This window comes from Mugil cephalus, chromosome 13 (assembly GCF_022458985.1).
Source record: "Mugil cephalus isolate CIBA_MC_2020 chromosome 13, CIBA_Mcephalus_1.1, whole genome shotgun sequence".
NCBI lineage: Eukaryota > Metazoa > Chordata > Actinopteri > Mugiliformes > Mugilidae > Mugil > Mugil cephalus.
In genome coordinates this window covers 2,058,603-2,076,044 of record NC_061782.1, presented here as the reverse complement: position 1 = coordinate 2,076,044, position 17,442 = coordinate 2,058,603, and the positions used below count along the sequence as shown (strand labels likewise).

At 36.5% G+C, this 17,442-nt stretch overlaps 1 protein-coding gene and 1 pseudogene across 1 annotated transcript; both read right to left on the bottom strand.

Annotated features, from left to right (window-relative positions):
• Window positions 1-1,885: 1,885 nt before the first annotated feature.
• Window positions 1,886-8,528, bottom strand: LOC125019031 (annotated as a pseudogene).
• A 3,693-nt stretch (window positions 8,529-12,221) lies between these two features.
• Window positions 12,222-16,316, bottom strand: LOC125019030 (mas-related G-protein coupled receptor member X2-like). Its single transcript, XM_047603533.1, is given in 8 exon segments — window positions 12,222-12,692; window positions 12,694-12,784; window positions 12,901-13,085; window positions 13,321-13,415; window positions 15,341-15,564; window positions 15,681-15,772; window positions 15,774-15,866; window positions 16,107-16,316. Coding segments are annotated over 8 exon segments (1,407 nt in total). The 3' UTR covers window positions 12,222-12,275.
• Between the last annotated feature and the right edge of the window lie 1,126 nt (window positions 16,317-17,442).

The window sequence follows — 17,442 nt, the reverse complement described above, 5'->3', positions numbered from 1 at the left end:
GTTACATCCGGGGAAATGACACCAATTGCCATACACGTGATTCATCTATGCAGCGCAGTGAGTGGGTTTCATGGCTTTGTTAAATGTAAACTGAGTGATTTATGCAACCTGCAATCCCTTACCATGCCTTATGGCGTCTCTTCGATGCAGCCGCGGTGTTTGACTTTTCGGTGAGATTTACTTTTTCTTCATATTTGAGTAGAATCAGTCTTTGCTCCTTTTTGCTGTAGAACCAACGCTCATGCTTGTGATTGGTCTGCTGCCTTGGAACCCGCCCTTATACATGCATGTTCACCGATTCACAACAAGACAAACCTGGTTTAAGTTACTGAGTGGATAACGAGCGTCGTGATACCGCTTATCCAGATTGTCATTGTTGTGGATAGGTTCAGCTGGATAAGTTGGGAGTAACCCCGGGTAATCTGAGCTCACTTTCTGATACAGGCCTCCGGTGAAAATTCCATGTCAACAGCACATTTAGAAATATGTCTACTATGAAAAATTGTGATGAACACATCACAATTTTGTATGTATATACAGTATATGAACACACACACTGAACACATCCAAGTGAGCGTGGAGCTTTTAGGTGTTTGCTCAAGGACCCTCAGTCATGGACATAGAACTCACAGAAACAAAACTGCTTCTCTGACCACTAGATCACAGCCAATTTAACAGTAACATGTTACAGATTTTTACTTTAAATTCAACTATATTTTCCATGCTGGAATATTATCTTTATAGTCTCTTTCAAGTATAGTATATGTACATAAATAACATATCTAAATACTTTTTTTTTTTTTTGTTATTTATTAATAATCTCTTTTTCTGAGTTAAAAAAGTTAAAAGTTAAAAAGATCTCACCTGAATGAGTTCCTCTCACTGTTGATTCTGTCCTCTGCATCTAAACAGTCTACAGCAGAATGTCATATGTAGGAAGGTTCATATATTCACTCTGCTCATTTGCCTACAGTGTGAAAAGGTGTTTGCCCCTTCCTGGTTTCTTATTTTTTTTGCATATTTATCACAAATGTAAATGTAAAGTAGAGATAACACAAGTGAACACAAGTAACAGTTTTTAAAGGAACTTGTGTGATGATCTGAAACCCTTAAGAGTGACAAAAATGAATGGACATGAGAAACTGATAAGACATAAGACATTGTTTATTTGTCCCATATATTGAGCAGAATCCGACAAGAATATAAACAAAAAACAATAAAACCAATATCAAATATGAAAGAATATAAAAAGAGATAACAACACTCTGAAAAATATACAGAGGAACATAGAAATATAAAGACATTCTGTATATACAGTGTGGAATGGGAATTCAAATTGCTAAAAATTGGTAATATGATATAGTTGAAGCATATAAATAGAGACAGGGAGATAGGTTGTGCAAGATAAGGCAGAGCAAAAAAAAAAAAGTTTGTGCAAAGAAATAAAATCAGAGTACACACTGCTGTGTGAACCAGTGGATGGGTTAAATGGAGAGAAAGAATTCCCCACTGAGGAATCAATGGAGGAGAAACAGAATCACATCATATGGACCTTTAATTGAATAAATGATCAACAGCAGTTTTATTTAGCGCTTTATAAGCAACAACAACTAGAAAAATGGCACATTCAGATTCACTCTTCTAGTTTAGAAACTGTCACCCTGCAGAACGCTCAGCTTTAGAGAGAAACTTGTTACTTGTTGGATCTCTGCTGTCTCAGTGTCAGCTGTACAACAGTTAGTGATGAGCTGCTTTAAAAGGAGGCAACATGCAGCAGACTTCTGCCTGGATCTCTGTGTTCTGCAGTCAGAAATGACAGCAGCAGCACCACCTGCTGGCCACTGCCTCCTACTACAACAACTAAACTAAAACGTCTACTTCCTGCCTACATGAAGCTGACTGTGTACATGTTGTCGTTATTCATGCTGTTCATCTGGTGATTCCTGAAGCTGCATCCTGCAACAACACAGTGAGGCCAAAATCTTGTCTGTGGCTCCTTTTATCATGAAAATGTACAAAATTAAGTCTGCAAGAGGACTCAGTTGAATGAGAATTTTGGACACAAGCCAGAGATCATAGCTGATTATGTGTTGGAATCCTAGCAGTAACAGATGAATAGCAGTGGGCAGGAACAGCAGTATGTAAATAAGCAGCACTACGACCAAAGCTGCCACAATTCTTCGTTTTTCATCACAGGAGACACTGATGCATCCAGACAGGGCTTTAAGAGTCCCACCCAGGAAGAAGATGAACAGAGGGAGGGGGAGGAGGAGGTAGACACCTCCGATGGTTTGTGTGACCAGAAAATCGATCCAGATAATCAATGAGAGGAAAAAAACAGGAGGAAGGATCCAGACTAGGACACAGACCACCACAGAGGTCTTGATGGTTCTTCTGAATCTGTACCACAGCGGCCAGACGATGAGCAAATACCTGTAATGAAAGACAGACACACATAGACAGTCTTTGAGGAGCATCAGAATTATAGACTAATAAAATGGTTAGACACAGACGTAGATACACACAAACTGGATCAGACAGATAGTTACCTTTCTAGGGAGATAAACACCATGAAGCCAACGCTGGTAAACAGACCATAATTATAAAGATAAAAGAAGATAATGTCGCAGTTGGTTGTCACCCAAGCAGTCATGCAGAGGAGTTGAATGATGTCAGAAACGAGGAGGTTGATGACGTAGAGTGGAGCACCGTGATCCTTTCTGACCTGCAGGAAAACATTGGTAAAAGGAACTAAAGCAGTTGTTAACATGTTCTGAACTTCACCTCCTCCAAATATGACATGTGGCTCTGAGCAGAAACTGCAGTCAGAGACATTTATCCATCTAAGAACCAGATGAACCAAGACTTTTACACCTGAGCCGAGTCAAAGACAATCATTTACTGACAGACTGTACACAACACATCATTATAAAAACACTCATCTGTTATAATGGACTCACCAGAGAAGACAGTATGTAGATGGCCAGTAGGATCAGAGGAAGACTGATGCAGACGATGATCCATGTATAAATATATGAGATGATTCCCTCGTTGCCAAAATAGCAAAAGAAATCACATTGCAGTAGGTGAAATTGTTCTTTGAGTTGTTGTTTTTTTCTTCACAACTTTCGCTCCATGTGGTGCTGTTGTTGAAATGTTCCATTGTTCAGTTTGAATCCTGGTGTTTGAGAGATTAGAGAGATTATCTGTCTGATGTCATTCAGTGATGTCCATGAAGCTTTGAGGTGTACGTTGAACACAGTATACCTTTAGTTCAGTATAAATGTTGGAGAGAAACCAGGAGGAAGAAAGAAACAACTGCAGGATAAAGGTGTTCAGTACATATGTGAACAGTCAATGATGAATGAATGAATAAAATAACTTTTTTGTTGTTTTTCATGAAATTGTATTTAGCTTCTTTATAAACAGTCAACTAGGTAAAATAACATCAACTTAGGACAAATAAGCCCTAATAACGCCTAAAACTTTAACCTCTATTGTTCCCCATTCCTCCAGCAGTTTAATCAACACCGTCCTCACATCTACTACTGTTCACAACCACAATTCAACACAACTGCCACAAGAACAATGCACTGGACTCTGCACTGCTGCAGGCTCACACTCCATCTACACACCCCATACAGCCCCCTCCACCAGTTTGCTTGTTCCTCGGTTACTTAAGGCAATGTTACTGTATGTGTCACTGGGTGACTGTATAAGGTGATGACAAGATTGTGTGTTTTAATGTATTTTATATTGTCATTACATGTTAGTTGCAAAGTAGGAGAATATCAGAGTAGCAGCACGATTCAGTGTTATTTGATTTATAGTTTCAATAACAAAACAAATTGTCTCAAGACGTTTTACAAAACCTGATCTTAAAATATAACGGGAAAAAACCTTGAGCAGAACCAAACTGAACAGTAACACGTCACAGTTTTTTAAAGTTTTAATTCAACTATATTTTTCATGCTGGAATGTTATTTTTATGGTCTCTTTCTATTATAGTGTATGTACATAAGTGAAATACTTCCTCCACACATTCTTCATACCTACACATAAAAGCTGCTTTGATTGTCGCATTTTCAACATTTACTTTCATGTATTTAAATTTTGTTATTTCTTAATAATCACTACATGTGAGGTGTTTTAATATATGTATTTACCTTTAAAAGTTAAAAAGATCTCACCTGAATGAGTTTCTCTCACTGGTGTTGTTCTGTCCTCTGCATCTAAACAGTCTACAGCAGAATTGGGCATGTAGGAAGGTTCACATATTCAAATCTGCTCATATGAGGAAATGAGATATGAGGTCAGATATAATTAAAATGATCACAGGAATCATCATGACAGATATCAACAAATATTATTTCAACAAAACATCCTCCAAGAATCATTTAAAACAGACTTTCTATCACTGTCCAGTTTGGGTTTTTGTTTCATCTTCTTTATTTTTATGTTTCACCTTTTGTTTATGTGAATTTATAAATTACAGAGACACAATGTGATCAGTGTTCATACATCACATCTTTTCCTGGTGAACTCCGTATTAACATAAACAGCAGCTCATTTACCTACAGTGTGAAAAGGTGTTTGCCCCTTCCTGGATTCTTATTTATTTATTCGCTTGCGTGTTTGTCACAAATGTAAATACAAGACAAAGATAACACAAGTTAACACAAGTAACAGTTTTAAATGAACATTTGGGAGACAAACTACTTCTATTTCACAAAAACATGGGCTAACAGTAACATGTTACAGTTTTTAACTTTTTAATTCAACTATATTTTCCGTGCAGGAATATTATCTTTATAGTCTCTTTCTACTATAGTACATGTACATAAGTAACATATCTGAATACTTCTTCCACACATTCTTCACACCCACATTTGAGATCTGCTTTGATTGTCACATTTTCAACGTTTATTTTCTTATACTTAACTTTTCATTTGTTAATTCTTGATAATCACCTTATCTTAGTTAAAGTTAAAAGTTAAAATATATCTCACTGGTCAGACAGTCTTTTAAGGAGCATCATAATTATAGACTAATAAAATGGTTAGACACAGACGTAGATACACACAAACTGGATCAGACAGATAGTTACCTTTCTAGGGAGATACACACCATGAAGCCAACGCTGGTAAACAGACCATAATAATAAATAAAATCAACAACCCACAGCAACCCAATGTACGCCACACCACTAGTCATGCAGAGGAGCTGAACCAGATCAGAAATGAGGAGGTTGATGATGTAGAGTGGAGCACCGTGATCCTTTCTGACCTGCAGGAAAAAATTGGTAAAAGGAACCAAAGCAGTTGTTAACATGTTCTGAACTTCACCTCCTCCAAATATGACATCTGGCTCTGAGCAGAAACTGCAGTCAGAGACATTTATCCATCTAAGAACCAGATGAACCAAGACTTTTACACCTGAGCCGAGTCAAAGACAATCATTTACTGACAGATTGTACACAACACATCATTATAAATACACACATCTGTTATAATGGACTCACCAGAGAAGACAATGAGTAGATGGCCAGTAGGGTCAAAGGAAGGCTGATGCAGATGATGATCAGTATAAAAACATATAAGATGAATCCCTCTTTTTCTTCAAAGCAGAAAAAACCATTACAAAATCTAAAATATGAGTTGTTGATGTTGAAATGTTCCATTCCTCAGTGTGAATTCTGAGTCCTCACTCTAGAGTTGGTTCTGTTCTCTGCATCTAAACAGTCCACAGCAGAATGTGACATATAGGAAGCTACACTTAAACAAATTCGTTCATATGAGGAAGTGATATATTTGGTCAGATAGGATCAATGTGACAGAAGTAATCAGGAAAGACGTCAGCAGACATGCTCTCAATGGAAACATCTTCTGAGAATCATTTAACACTTCAAATTCATACACACTTGATAAAAAATCAACTTCAATATTTAGCCAAGGGAAACATGAAATGTTTATACATTGGATTGTTATTCTTTTCTTTGCAACATTTAAAATAAGATGGAGAAGTTCCTTTCAACCTTATATAAAGCACAAAACTCATCATTCTGTTATATACTCACTTATTGAGTCATAATTTCCACATGTTCAGAGCTCAGTGACGGATAAAGAGTGGTTCAGTTTTCTTGATCGTTATCAGGAGGAAATCTTTATATCAGTGTGATAAGTTGCTGCTGTATGTTTTGCGAAACCTCAACCCCCTGAACTGACAGTCCAGAGACTATACACTGATGCACAACTCAACTCAAACCTCAACCAGATGATAAAAAAAACACTTATAGAAACCTGTGGTAGGTCGTGTCTTATTTTTAGCCCATTGATTTGAAATACACTACTTTTTTAGGTTTACCAGACACATCAGGGCGTATTTACACAAAGTATTGGTATCAGATCATTTTACTCAGTATCGGATGGGAACGGAAATCGGTGATATCAAACGTCACTAGTTTCAAGAAACATTCATAATTGTATTGTGATCCATGAAACTCTCAGGTTCTGTTCACTCCTCCTCCTCTAAAATCCTGTCAGGCTGTTTCTTGTGTTGCCTGATTGATTAATTTCTCGCCAAACTGTACGTCTTTCAATTTGTAAATATTGTAAAAAAAAAAAATAAAAATGCTGGAATATTATTTTTATAGTCTCTTACGTACACAAGTAACATATCTGAACACTTCTTCCACACATTCTTCACACTTACATTTCAAATCTGCTTTGATTGTCACATTTTCAATTTTTTTTCATATATTTAACTTTGTTTCGTTATTTCTGAATAATTAGTTTATCTGACTTAAAGTTAAAAGTTAAAAAGTTCCTCCCACTGGTGTTGGTTCTGTCCTCTGCATCTAAACAGTCTACAGCAGAATGTGACATGTAGGAAGTTTCACATATTCAAATCTGCTCATATGAGGAAGTGAGATATGAAGTCAGATATAAGTAAAATGATCCCAGGAATCATCACGCAAGATATCATCCAATATTATTTCAACAAAACATCCTCCAAGAATTATTTAAAACAGACTTTCTACCAATGTCCAGTTTGAAGGTTTGTTTCATCTTTAATTTTATGTTCCAGCAAATATTTTCATTTGTGTGAATTTATAAATTATTATGATCAGTGTTCATACAGAACATCTTTATTTTCCTGAGAACTCTGTTAAAAAGATAAACAGCAGCTCTTTTGCCTCCAGTGTGAAAAGGTGTTTGCCCCTTCCTGGTTTCTTTTTTTTTTTTTTGCATATTTATCACAAATGTAAATGTAAAGTAGAGATAACACAAGTGAACACAAGTAACAGTTTTAAATGAACTGTGACTGATATTTAAATTTGTCTTATACATCATGAAAATGTATAAAATCAAGTCTGCAAGAGGACTTAACTGAACAAGAATGTAACACACAGTGCTGAATCTAGAGGTCATTCTGATTTCTACTGCTAGTAACCTAATGACAGTGGGCAGGAACAGCAGGATGTAAATAAGCAGCACTACGACCAAAACTGCCACAATTCTTCGTTTTTCATCAGAGGAGACACTGATGGATCCAGACAGGGCTTTAAGAGTCCCACCCAGGGAGAAGATGAACAGAGGGAGGGGGAGGAAGAAGAAGATGGCAGCGAAGAACCGTGTGATGTAATAACCAACGCATAAATACACTGGGAGGAAAAAAACAGGAGGAAGGATCCAGACTAGGACACAGACCACCACATAAGTCTTGATGGTTCTTCTGAATCTGTACCACAGCGGCCAGACGATGACCAGATACCTGTAATGACAGACAGACACACACAGACAGTCTTTGAGGAGCATCAGAATTATAGACTAATAAAATGGTTAGACACAGACGTAGATACACACAAACTGGATCAGACAGATAGTTACCTTTCTAGGGAGATACACACCATGAAGCCAACACTGGACAACAGACCAAAACAATAAATGAGTATCAAAGTTTCCCACAATTTTGCCTCTAATTTATTCTTCTTAGCCACCCAAACAATCATGCAGAGGAGCTGAACCAGATCAGAAATGAGGAGGTTGATGACGTAGACCGGAGCACCGTGATCCTTTCTGACCTGCAGGAAAACATTGGTAAAAGGAAGTAAAGCAGTTATTAACATGTTCTGAACTTCACCTCCTCCAAATATGACATCTGGCTCTGAGCAGAAACTGCAGTCAGAGACATTTATCCATCTAAGAACCAGATGAACCAAGACTTTTACACCTGAGCCGAGTCAAAGACAATCATTTACTGACAGACTGTACACAACACATCATTATAAAAACACTCATCTGTTATAATGGACTCACCAGAGAAGACAGTGAGTAGATGGCCAGTAGGATCAAAGGAAGACTGATGCAGATAACGACTATTGTGGAAACATATAAGATTAATGCATCTTTGCCTGTAAAGCAGCCAATGGTGCAGTACTGGTAATAGTTGTGTTCATAGTAGTTGAAGCTGTTGTAGATTTCTTCATAACTTTCGTTCCATGTGGTGCTGATGTTGAAATATTCCATTGTTCAGTTTGAATCCTGGTGTTTGAGAGATTAGAGAGATTATCTGTCTGAAGTCATTCAGTGATGTCCATGACGCTTTGAGGTGTACGTTGAACACAGTATACCTTTAGTTCAGTATAAATGTTGGAGAGAAACAAGGAGGAAGAAAGAAACAACTGCAGGATAAAGGTGTTCAGTACGTATGTGAACAATCAATGATGAATGATGGAATAAAAGAACTTTTCTGTTATTATTCATGAAATTGTGTTTAGCTTCTTTATAAACAGTCAACTCGGTAAAATAACATCAACTTAGGACAAATAAGCCCTAATAACGCCTAAAACTTTAACCTCTATTGTTCCCCATTCCTCCAGCAGTTTAACCAACACCGTCCTCACATCTACTACTGTTCACAACCACAATTCAACACAACTGCCACAAGAACAATGCACTGGACTCTGCACTGCTGCAGGCTCACACTCCATCTACACACCCCATACAGCCCCCTCCACCAGTTTGCTTGTTCCTCGGTTACTTAAGGCAATGTTACTGTATGTGTCACTGGGTGACTGTATAAGGTGATGGCAAGATTGTGTGTTTTAATGTATTTTATATTGTCATTGCATCTTAGTTGCAAAGTAGGAGAATATCAGAGTAGCAGCACGATTCAGTGTTATTTGATTTATAGTTTCAATAACAAAAAAAATTGTCTCAAGACCTTTTACAAAACCTGATCTTAAAATATAACAGGAAAAACCTTGAGCAGAACCCAACTGAACAGTAACACGTCACAGTTTTTTAAAGTTTTAATTCAACTATATTTTTCATGCTGGAATGTTATTTTTATGGTCTCTTTCTATTATAGTGTATGTACATAAGTGAAATACCCGAATACTTCCTCCACACATTCTTCATACCTACATTTAAAAGCTACTTTGATTGTGGCATTTTCAACATTTACTTTCATGTATTTAAATTTTGTTATTTCTTAATAATCACTACATGTGAGATGTTTTAATATATTTACCTTTAAAAGTTAAAAAGATCTCACCTGAATGAGTTCCTCTCACTGGTGTTGTTCTGTCCTCTGCATCTAAACAATCTACAGCAGAATGTGACATGTAGGAAGGTTCACATATTCAAATCTGCTCATATGAGGAAATGAGATATGAGGTCAGATATAATTAAAATGATCACAGGAATCATCATGACAGATATCAACAAATATTATTTCAACAAAACATCCTCCAAGAATCATTTAAAACAGACTTTCTATCACTGTCCAGTTTGTGTTTTTGTTTCACCTTTTGTTTATGTAAATTTATAAATTACAGAGACACAATGTGATCAGTGTTCATACATCACAACTTTTCCTGGTGAACTCCGTATTAACATAAACAGCAGCTCATTTACCTACAGTGTGAAAAGGTGTTTGCCCCTTCCTGGATTCTTATTTATTTATTCGCTTGCATGTTTGTCACAAATGTAAATACAAGACAAAGATAACACAAGTAAACACAAGTAACAGTTTTAAATGAACGTTTGGGAGACAAACTACTTCTATTTCGCAAAAACATGGGCTAAACATTTTTTCCACCACTGTATATATGTACATACATGAACACACACAGTGAACACATTCCAGTGAGCGTGGAGCTTTTAGGTGTTTGCTCAAGGACCCTCAGTCATGGACATAGAGGAGATTGAACTAATAACCTCAGAAACAAAACTGCTTCTCTAACCACTAGGTCACAGCCAACTTAACAGTAACATGTTACAGTTTTTACCTTTTTAATTCAACTATATTTTCCATGCAGGAATATTATCTTTATAGTCTCTTTCTACTATAGTACATGTTCATAAGTAACATATCTGAATACTTCTTCCACACATTCTTCACACCCACATTTGAAATCTGCTTTGATTGTCACATTTTCAACCTTTATTTTCTTATACTTAACTTTTCGTTTGTTATTTCTTGATAATCACCTTATCTTAGTTAAAGTTAAAAGTTAAAATATGTCTCACTGGTGTTGGTTCTGTCCTCTGCATCTAAACAGTCTACAGCAGAACGTGACATGTAGGAAGGTTCATATATGCAAATCTGCTCATATGAGGAAGTGAGGTATCAGATATGAGGTGAATAAATATAATATGTCAGTCCATGATCAGCTGTCAGTGATTATCACATTAAGACTGTGTTTCAGTGATCAAGCTGAACAATGTCACTATCAATATCACATCATCATCATCAATATGAATCAGTCTGTGAGATCTTCTACTAAAACATCCAACTAATAAACATGCATGAATAAAGAATGTAGAAAGTGCTGAGTTTGTTTTCTGTTCTCATCTTTATTCCCAGAGATAGAAACAGACTGAATGTTTAAACATGGATGATGAGCAAATGAAAGTATTTTCAGACAAGGAAGCATCACATTTCTCTTTTCCTGCTTCTAAAACACAATGATTAATTTGAAATAATATACAAATAAATAATAGCAATCTGAAAAATATATAGAGGTAAATAGAAATATCAGGACATTCTGTATATACAGTGTGGATAGGTTGTTCAAGATCAGGCAGTCCAAAAAAAGCAGATTATTTGTGCAAAGAAATAAAATCAGAGGACACACTGATTACAATGATATTGGAATGAAATTGGTAGAATATATCATCCATAGCATAGTAAAACCACTAACTTATATCTTGAATCAATTAATTCAAACATCGTATTTCCAGATCAAATGGAAATTGCAAAGTTCATTCCCATTTACAAAAACAGAGACAAGCATTCTTTAACAAATAACTGAGCCGTGGATTAATTAACTCTCTTGTAAACAGGTATCAGTATGTTGCTACAGGTTGAATGTGGTGTTCCACAAGGATCGGTACTGGCTGCAAGATTATTTATACTGTACATAAATGATATCTGTAATGTGTCTAATTTGTTAAATTTTGTCTCATTTGGAGATGATACTAACTTGTTTTTGTTCCAGTAAAAATGTTGAACTGTAGCTGGATTCTGTGGAAACTGAGTTATATATTTTTGAAAGAATGAATTATCAGGAAATGTAAATGAAACTAAATAGACGATCTTAGGAAAATCATACAATTAATATTAAGGTTCAAAATGAGAATACATTCTTGTGACTTGTTATTGAACATAAATTATGTTGGAAACCACATATTGTTTATATTAAGTTTATATTAAACACTTCAGGGTTTATATTGTCTCTTGCAATCTTATATGAAGAAATTCTTCATACAAATTTGCTACAACATCATATTATCCCCTCATACTACTATACACTACTTACTGATCACTAATCTCATTTATTTGCTTCAGAAAAGAGCAATTAGAATTATCAATAGAGTTTATTGTCAGGAAACCACAAACAAATTATTCATAACTTGTCAAAATTCTCAGATAGAAGAAACTTGTAGATTTCAAAATATCACTGTTGATGTACAAGGTACATATCAATCTACTACCACTACGTATCCAGAAGTTGTTTCATAAAAGACAGAGTGTGTATGAACTGAGAGGAAGCTGTGTGTTCTCATAGAAATCTTTGGAAATGGATAGATGAGATGTGAGTATATATGTAAACTAAACTAAACCAGAGACTTCTGCCTGGATCTCTGTGTTCTGCAGTCAGAAATGACAGCAGCAGCACCACCTGCTGGCCACTACCTCCTACTGCAACAACTAAACTAAAACTTCTACTTCCTGCCTACATGAAGCTGACTGTGTACATGCTGTCGTTATTCATGCTGTTCATCTGGTGATTCCTGAAGCTGCATTCTGCAACAACACAGTGAGGCCAAAATCTTGTCTGTGGTTCCTTTCATCATGAAAATGTACAAAATCAAGTCTGCAAGAGGACTAAAAAGACGAAGAATGTCAGACGCAAGCAAGAGATCGTGGTTGATTATTTGGCCTGCCAGTAACAAAATGACAGTGGGCATGAACAGCAGTATGTAAATAAGCAGCACTACGACCAAAACTGCCACAATTCTTTGTTTTTCATCAGAAGAGACACTGATGGATCCAGACAGGGCTATAAGAGTCCCACCCAGGGAGAAGATGAACAGAGGGAGGGGGAGGAGGAGGTAGACACCTAAGACGGGTTGTGTGATCAAAACATCAACCCAGAAAATACAACGGGATGATACAAACAGGAGGAAGGATCCAGACTAGGACACAGACCACCACAGAGATCTTGATGTTTCTTCTGAATCTGTACCACAGCGGCCAGACGATGACCAGATACCTGTAATGACAGACAGACACACATAGACAGTCTTTGAGGAGCATCAGAATTATAGACTAATAAAATGGTCAGACACAGACGTAGATACACACAAACTGGATCAGACACATAGTTACCTTTCTAGGGAGATACACACCATGAAGCCAACACTGGACAACAGACCACAGTAATAAAGATAAAAGAAAAGGAGTTTCTCTGAGTTATTTTTGTCAGCCACCCAAACAATCATGCAGAGGAACTGAACCAGATCAGAAATGAGGAGGTTGATGACGTAGAGTGGAGCACCATGATCCTTTCTGACCTGCAGGAAAACATTGGTAAAAGGAATTAAAGCAGTTGTTAACATGTTCTGAACTTCACCTTCTCCAAATATGACATCTGGCTCTGAGCAGAAACTGCAGTCAGAGACATTTATCCATCTAAGAACCAGATGAACCAAGACTTTTACACCTGAGCCGAGTCAAAGACAATCATTTACCGACAGACTGTACACAACACATCATTATAAATACACACATCTGTTATAATGGACTCACCAGAGAAGACAGTGAGTAGATGGCCAGTAGGGTCAAAGGAAGGCTGATGCAGACGATGATCAGTATAAAAACATATAGGATGAATCCCTCTTTTTCTTCAAAGCAGAAAAAACCGTTACAAAATCTAAAATATGAGGTGTTGATGTTGAAATGTTCCATTCTTCAGTGTGAATTCTGAGTCCTCACTCTAGAGTTGGTTCTGTTCTCTGCATCTAAACAGTCCACAGCAGAATGTGACATATAGGAAGCTACACTTAAACAAATTCGTTCATATGAGGAAGTGATATATTTGGTCAGATAGGATCAATGTGACAGAAGTAATCAGGAAAGACGTCAGCAGACATGCTCTCAATGGAAACATCTTCTGAGAATCATTTAACACTTCAAATTCATACACACTTGATAAAAAATCAACTTCAATATTTAGCCAAGGGAAACATGAAATGTTTATACATAGGATTGTTATTCTTTTCTTTGCAACATTTAAAATAAGATGGAGAAGTTCCTTTCAACCTTATATAAAGCAAAAAACTCATCATTCTGTTATTTACTCACTTATTGAGTCATAATTTCCACATGTTCAGAGCTCAGTGACGGATAAAGAGTTGTTCAGTTTTCTTGATCGTTATCAGGAGGAAATCTTTATATCAGTGTGATAAGTTGCTGCTGTATGTTTTGCGAAACCTCAACCCCTGAACTGACAGTCCAGAGACTATACACTGATGCACAACTCAACTCAAACCTCAACCAGATGATAAAAAAACACTGATAGAAACCTGTGGTAGGTTGTGTCTTATTTTTAGCCCATTGATTTGAAATACACTACTTTTTTAGGTTTACCAGACACATCAGGGCGTATTTACACAAAGTATTGGTATCAGATCATTTTACTCAGTATCGGATGGGAACGGAAATCAGTGATATCAAACGTCACTAGTTTCAAGAAACATTCATAATTGTATTGTGATCCATGAAACTCTCAGGTTCTGTTCACTCCTCCTCCTCTAAAATCCTGTCAGGCTGTTTCTTGTGTTGCCTGATTGATTAATTTCTCGCCAAACTGTACGTCTTTCAATTTGTAAATATTGTAAAAAAAAAAAAAAAAAATGCTGGAATATTATTTTTATAGTCTCTTACGTACACAAGTAACATATCTGAACACTTCTTCCACACATTCTTCACACTTACATTTCAAATCTGCTTTGATTGTCACATTTTCAATTTTTTTTCATATATTTAACTTTGTTTCATTATTTCTGAATAATTAGTTTATCTGACTTAAAGTTAAAAGTTAAAAAGTTCCTCCCACTGGTGTTGGTTCTGTCCTCTGCATCTAAACAGTCTACAGCAGAATGTGACATGTAGGAAGTTTCACATATTCAAATCTGCTCATATGAGGAAGTGAGATATGAAGTCAGATATAAGTAAAATGATCCCAGGAATCATCACGCAAGATATCATCCAATATTATTTCAACAAAACATCCTCCAAGAATTATTTAAAACAGACTTTCTACCAATGTCCAGTTTGAAGGTTTGTTTCATCTTTAATTTTATGTTCCAGCAAATATTTTCATTTGTGTGAATTTATAAATTATTATGATCAGTGTTCATACAGAACATCTTTATTTTCCTGAGAACTCTGTTAAAAAGATAAACAGCAGCTCTTTTGCCTCCAGTGTGAAAAGGTGTTTGCCCCTTCCTGGTTTCTTTTTTTTTTTTTTGCATATTTATCACAAATGTAAATGTAAAGTAGAGATAACACAAGTGAACACAAGTAACAGTTTTAAATGAACTGTGACTGATATTTAAATTTGTCTTATACATCATGAAAATGTATAAAATCAAGTCTGCAAGAGGACTCAACTGAACAAGAATGTAACACACAGTGCTGAATCTAGAGGTCATTCTGATTTCTACTGCTAGTAACCTAATGACAGCGGGCAGGAACAGCAGGATGTAAATAAGCAGCACTACGACCAAAACTGCCACAATTCTTCGTTTTTCATCAGAGGAGACACTGATGGATCCAGACAGGGCTTTAAGAGTCCCACCCAGGGAGAAGATGAACAGAGGGAGGGGGAGGTAGACACCTACGATGGTTTGTGTCTTCAGAAAACCCAAACTGTAATAGAATGGGAGGAAAAAAACAGGAGGAAGGATCCAGACTAGGACACAGACCACCACAGAGGTCTTGATGTTTCTTCTGAATCTGTACCACAGCGGCCAGACGATGACCAAATACCTGTAATGAAAGACAGACACACATAGACAGTCTTTGAGGAGCATCAGAATTATAGACTAATAAAATGGTTAGACACAGACGTAGATACACACAAACTGGATCAGACAGATAGTTACCTTTCTAGGGAGATACACACCATGAAGCCAACACTGGACAACAGACAATAACAGTAAATGATCATTAAAGTTTCTTTAAAGTTTCTCATTCTTCTTAGTCACCCAAATAATCATGCAGAGGAACTGAACCAGATCAGAAATGAGGAGGTTGATGACGTAGAGTGGAGCACCGTGATCCTTTCTGACCTGCAGGAAAACATTGGTAAAAGGAACTAAAGCAGTTGTTAACATGTTCTGAACTTCACCTCCTCCAAATATGACATCTGGCTCTGAGCAGAAACTGCAGTCAGAGACATTTATCCATCTAAGAACCAGAATCAATGAATCAAGACGTTTACACCTGAGCCGAGTCAAAGACAATCATTTACTGACAGACTGTACACAACACATCATTATAAATACACACATCTGTTATAATGGACTCACCAGAGAAGACAGTGAGTAGATGGCCAGTAGGGTCAAAGGAAGGCTGATGCAGATAACGACTATTGTGGAAACATATAAGATTAATGCATCTTTGCCTGTAAAGCAGCCAATGGTGCAGTACAGATAATAGTTGTGTTCATAGTAGTTGAAGCTGTTGTAGATTTCTTCATAACTTTCGTTCCATGTGGTGCTGATGTTGAAATATTCCATTGTTTAGTTTGAATCCTGGTGTTTGAGAGATTAGAGAGATTATCTGTCTGAAGTCATTCAGTGATGTCCATGAAGCTTTGAGGTGTACGTTGAACACAGTATACCTTTAGTTCAGTATAAATGTTGGAGAGAAACCAGGAGGAAGAAAGAAACAACTGCAGGATGAAGGTGTTCAGTACGTATGTGAACAGTCAATGATGAATGAATGAATAAAATAACTTTTCTGTTGTTTTTTATGAAATTGTACTTAGCTTCTTTATAAACAGTCAACTCGGTAAAATAACATCAACTTAGGACAAATAAGCCCTAATAACGCCTAAAACTTTAACCTCTATTGTTCCCCATTCCTCCAGCAGTTTAACCAACACCGTCCTCACATCTACTACTGTTCGCAACCACAATTCAACACAACTGCCACAAGAACAATGCACTGGACTCTGCACTGCTGCAGGCTCACACTCCATCTACTCACCCCATACAGCCCCCTCCACCAGTTTGCTTGTTCCTCGGTTACTTAAGGCAATGTTACTGTATGTGTCACTGGGTGACTGTATAAGGTGATGACAAGATTGTGTGTTTTAATTTATATATATATTGTCATTACATGTTAGTTGCAAAGTAGGAGAATATCAGAGTAGCAGCACGATTCAGTGTTATTTGATTTATAGTGTCAATAACAAAACAAATTGTCTCAAGACGTTTTACAAAACCTGATCTTAAAATATAACAGGAAAAAACCTTGAGCAGAACCCAACTGAACAGTAACGCGTCACAGTTTTTAAAAGTTTTAATTCAACTATATTTTTCATACTGGAATGTTATTTTCATGGTCTCTTTCTATTATAGTGTATGTACATAAGTGAAATACTTCCTCCACACATTCTTCATACCTACATTTAAAAGCTACTTTGATTGTCGCATTTTCAACATTTACTTTCATATATTTAATTTTTTTGTTATTTCTTAATAATCACTACATGTGAGATGTTTTTATATATTTACCTTTAAAAGTTAAAAAGATCTCACCTGAATGAGTTTCTCTCACTGGTGTTGGTTCTGTCCTCTGCATCTAAACAGTCTACAGCAGAATGTGACATGTAGGAAGGTTCACATATTCAAATCTGCT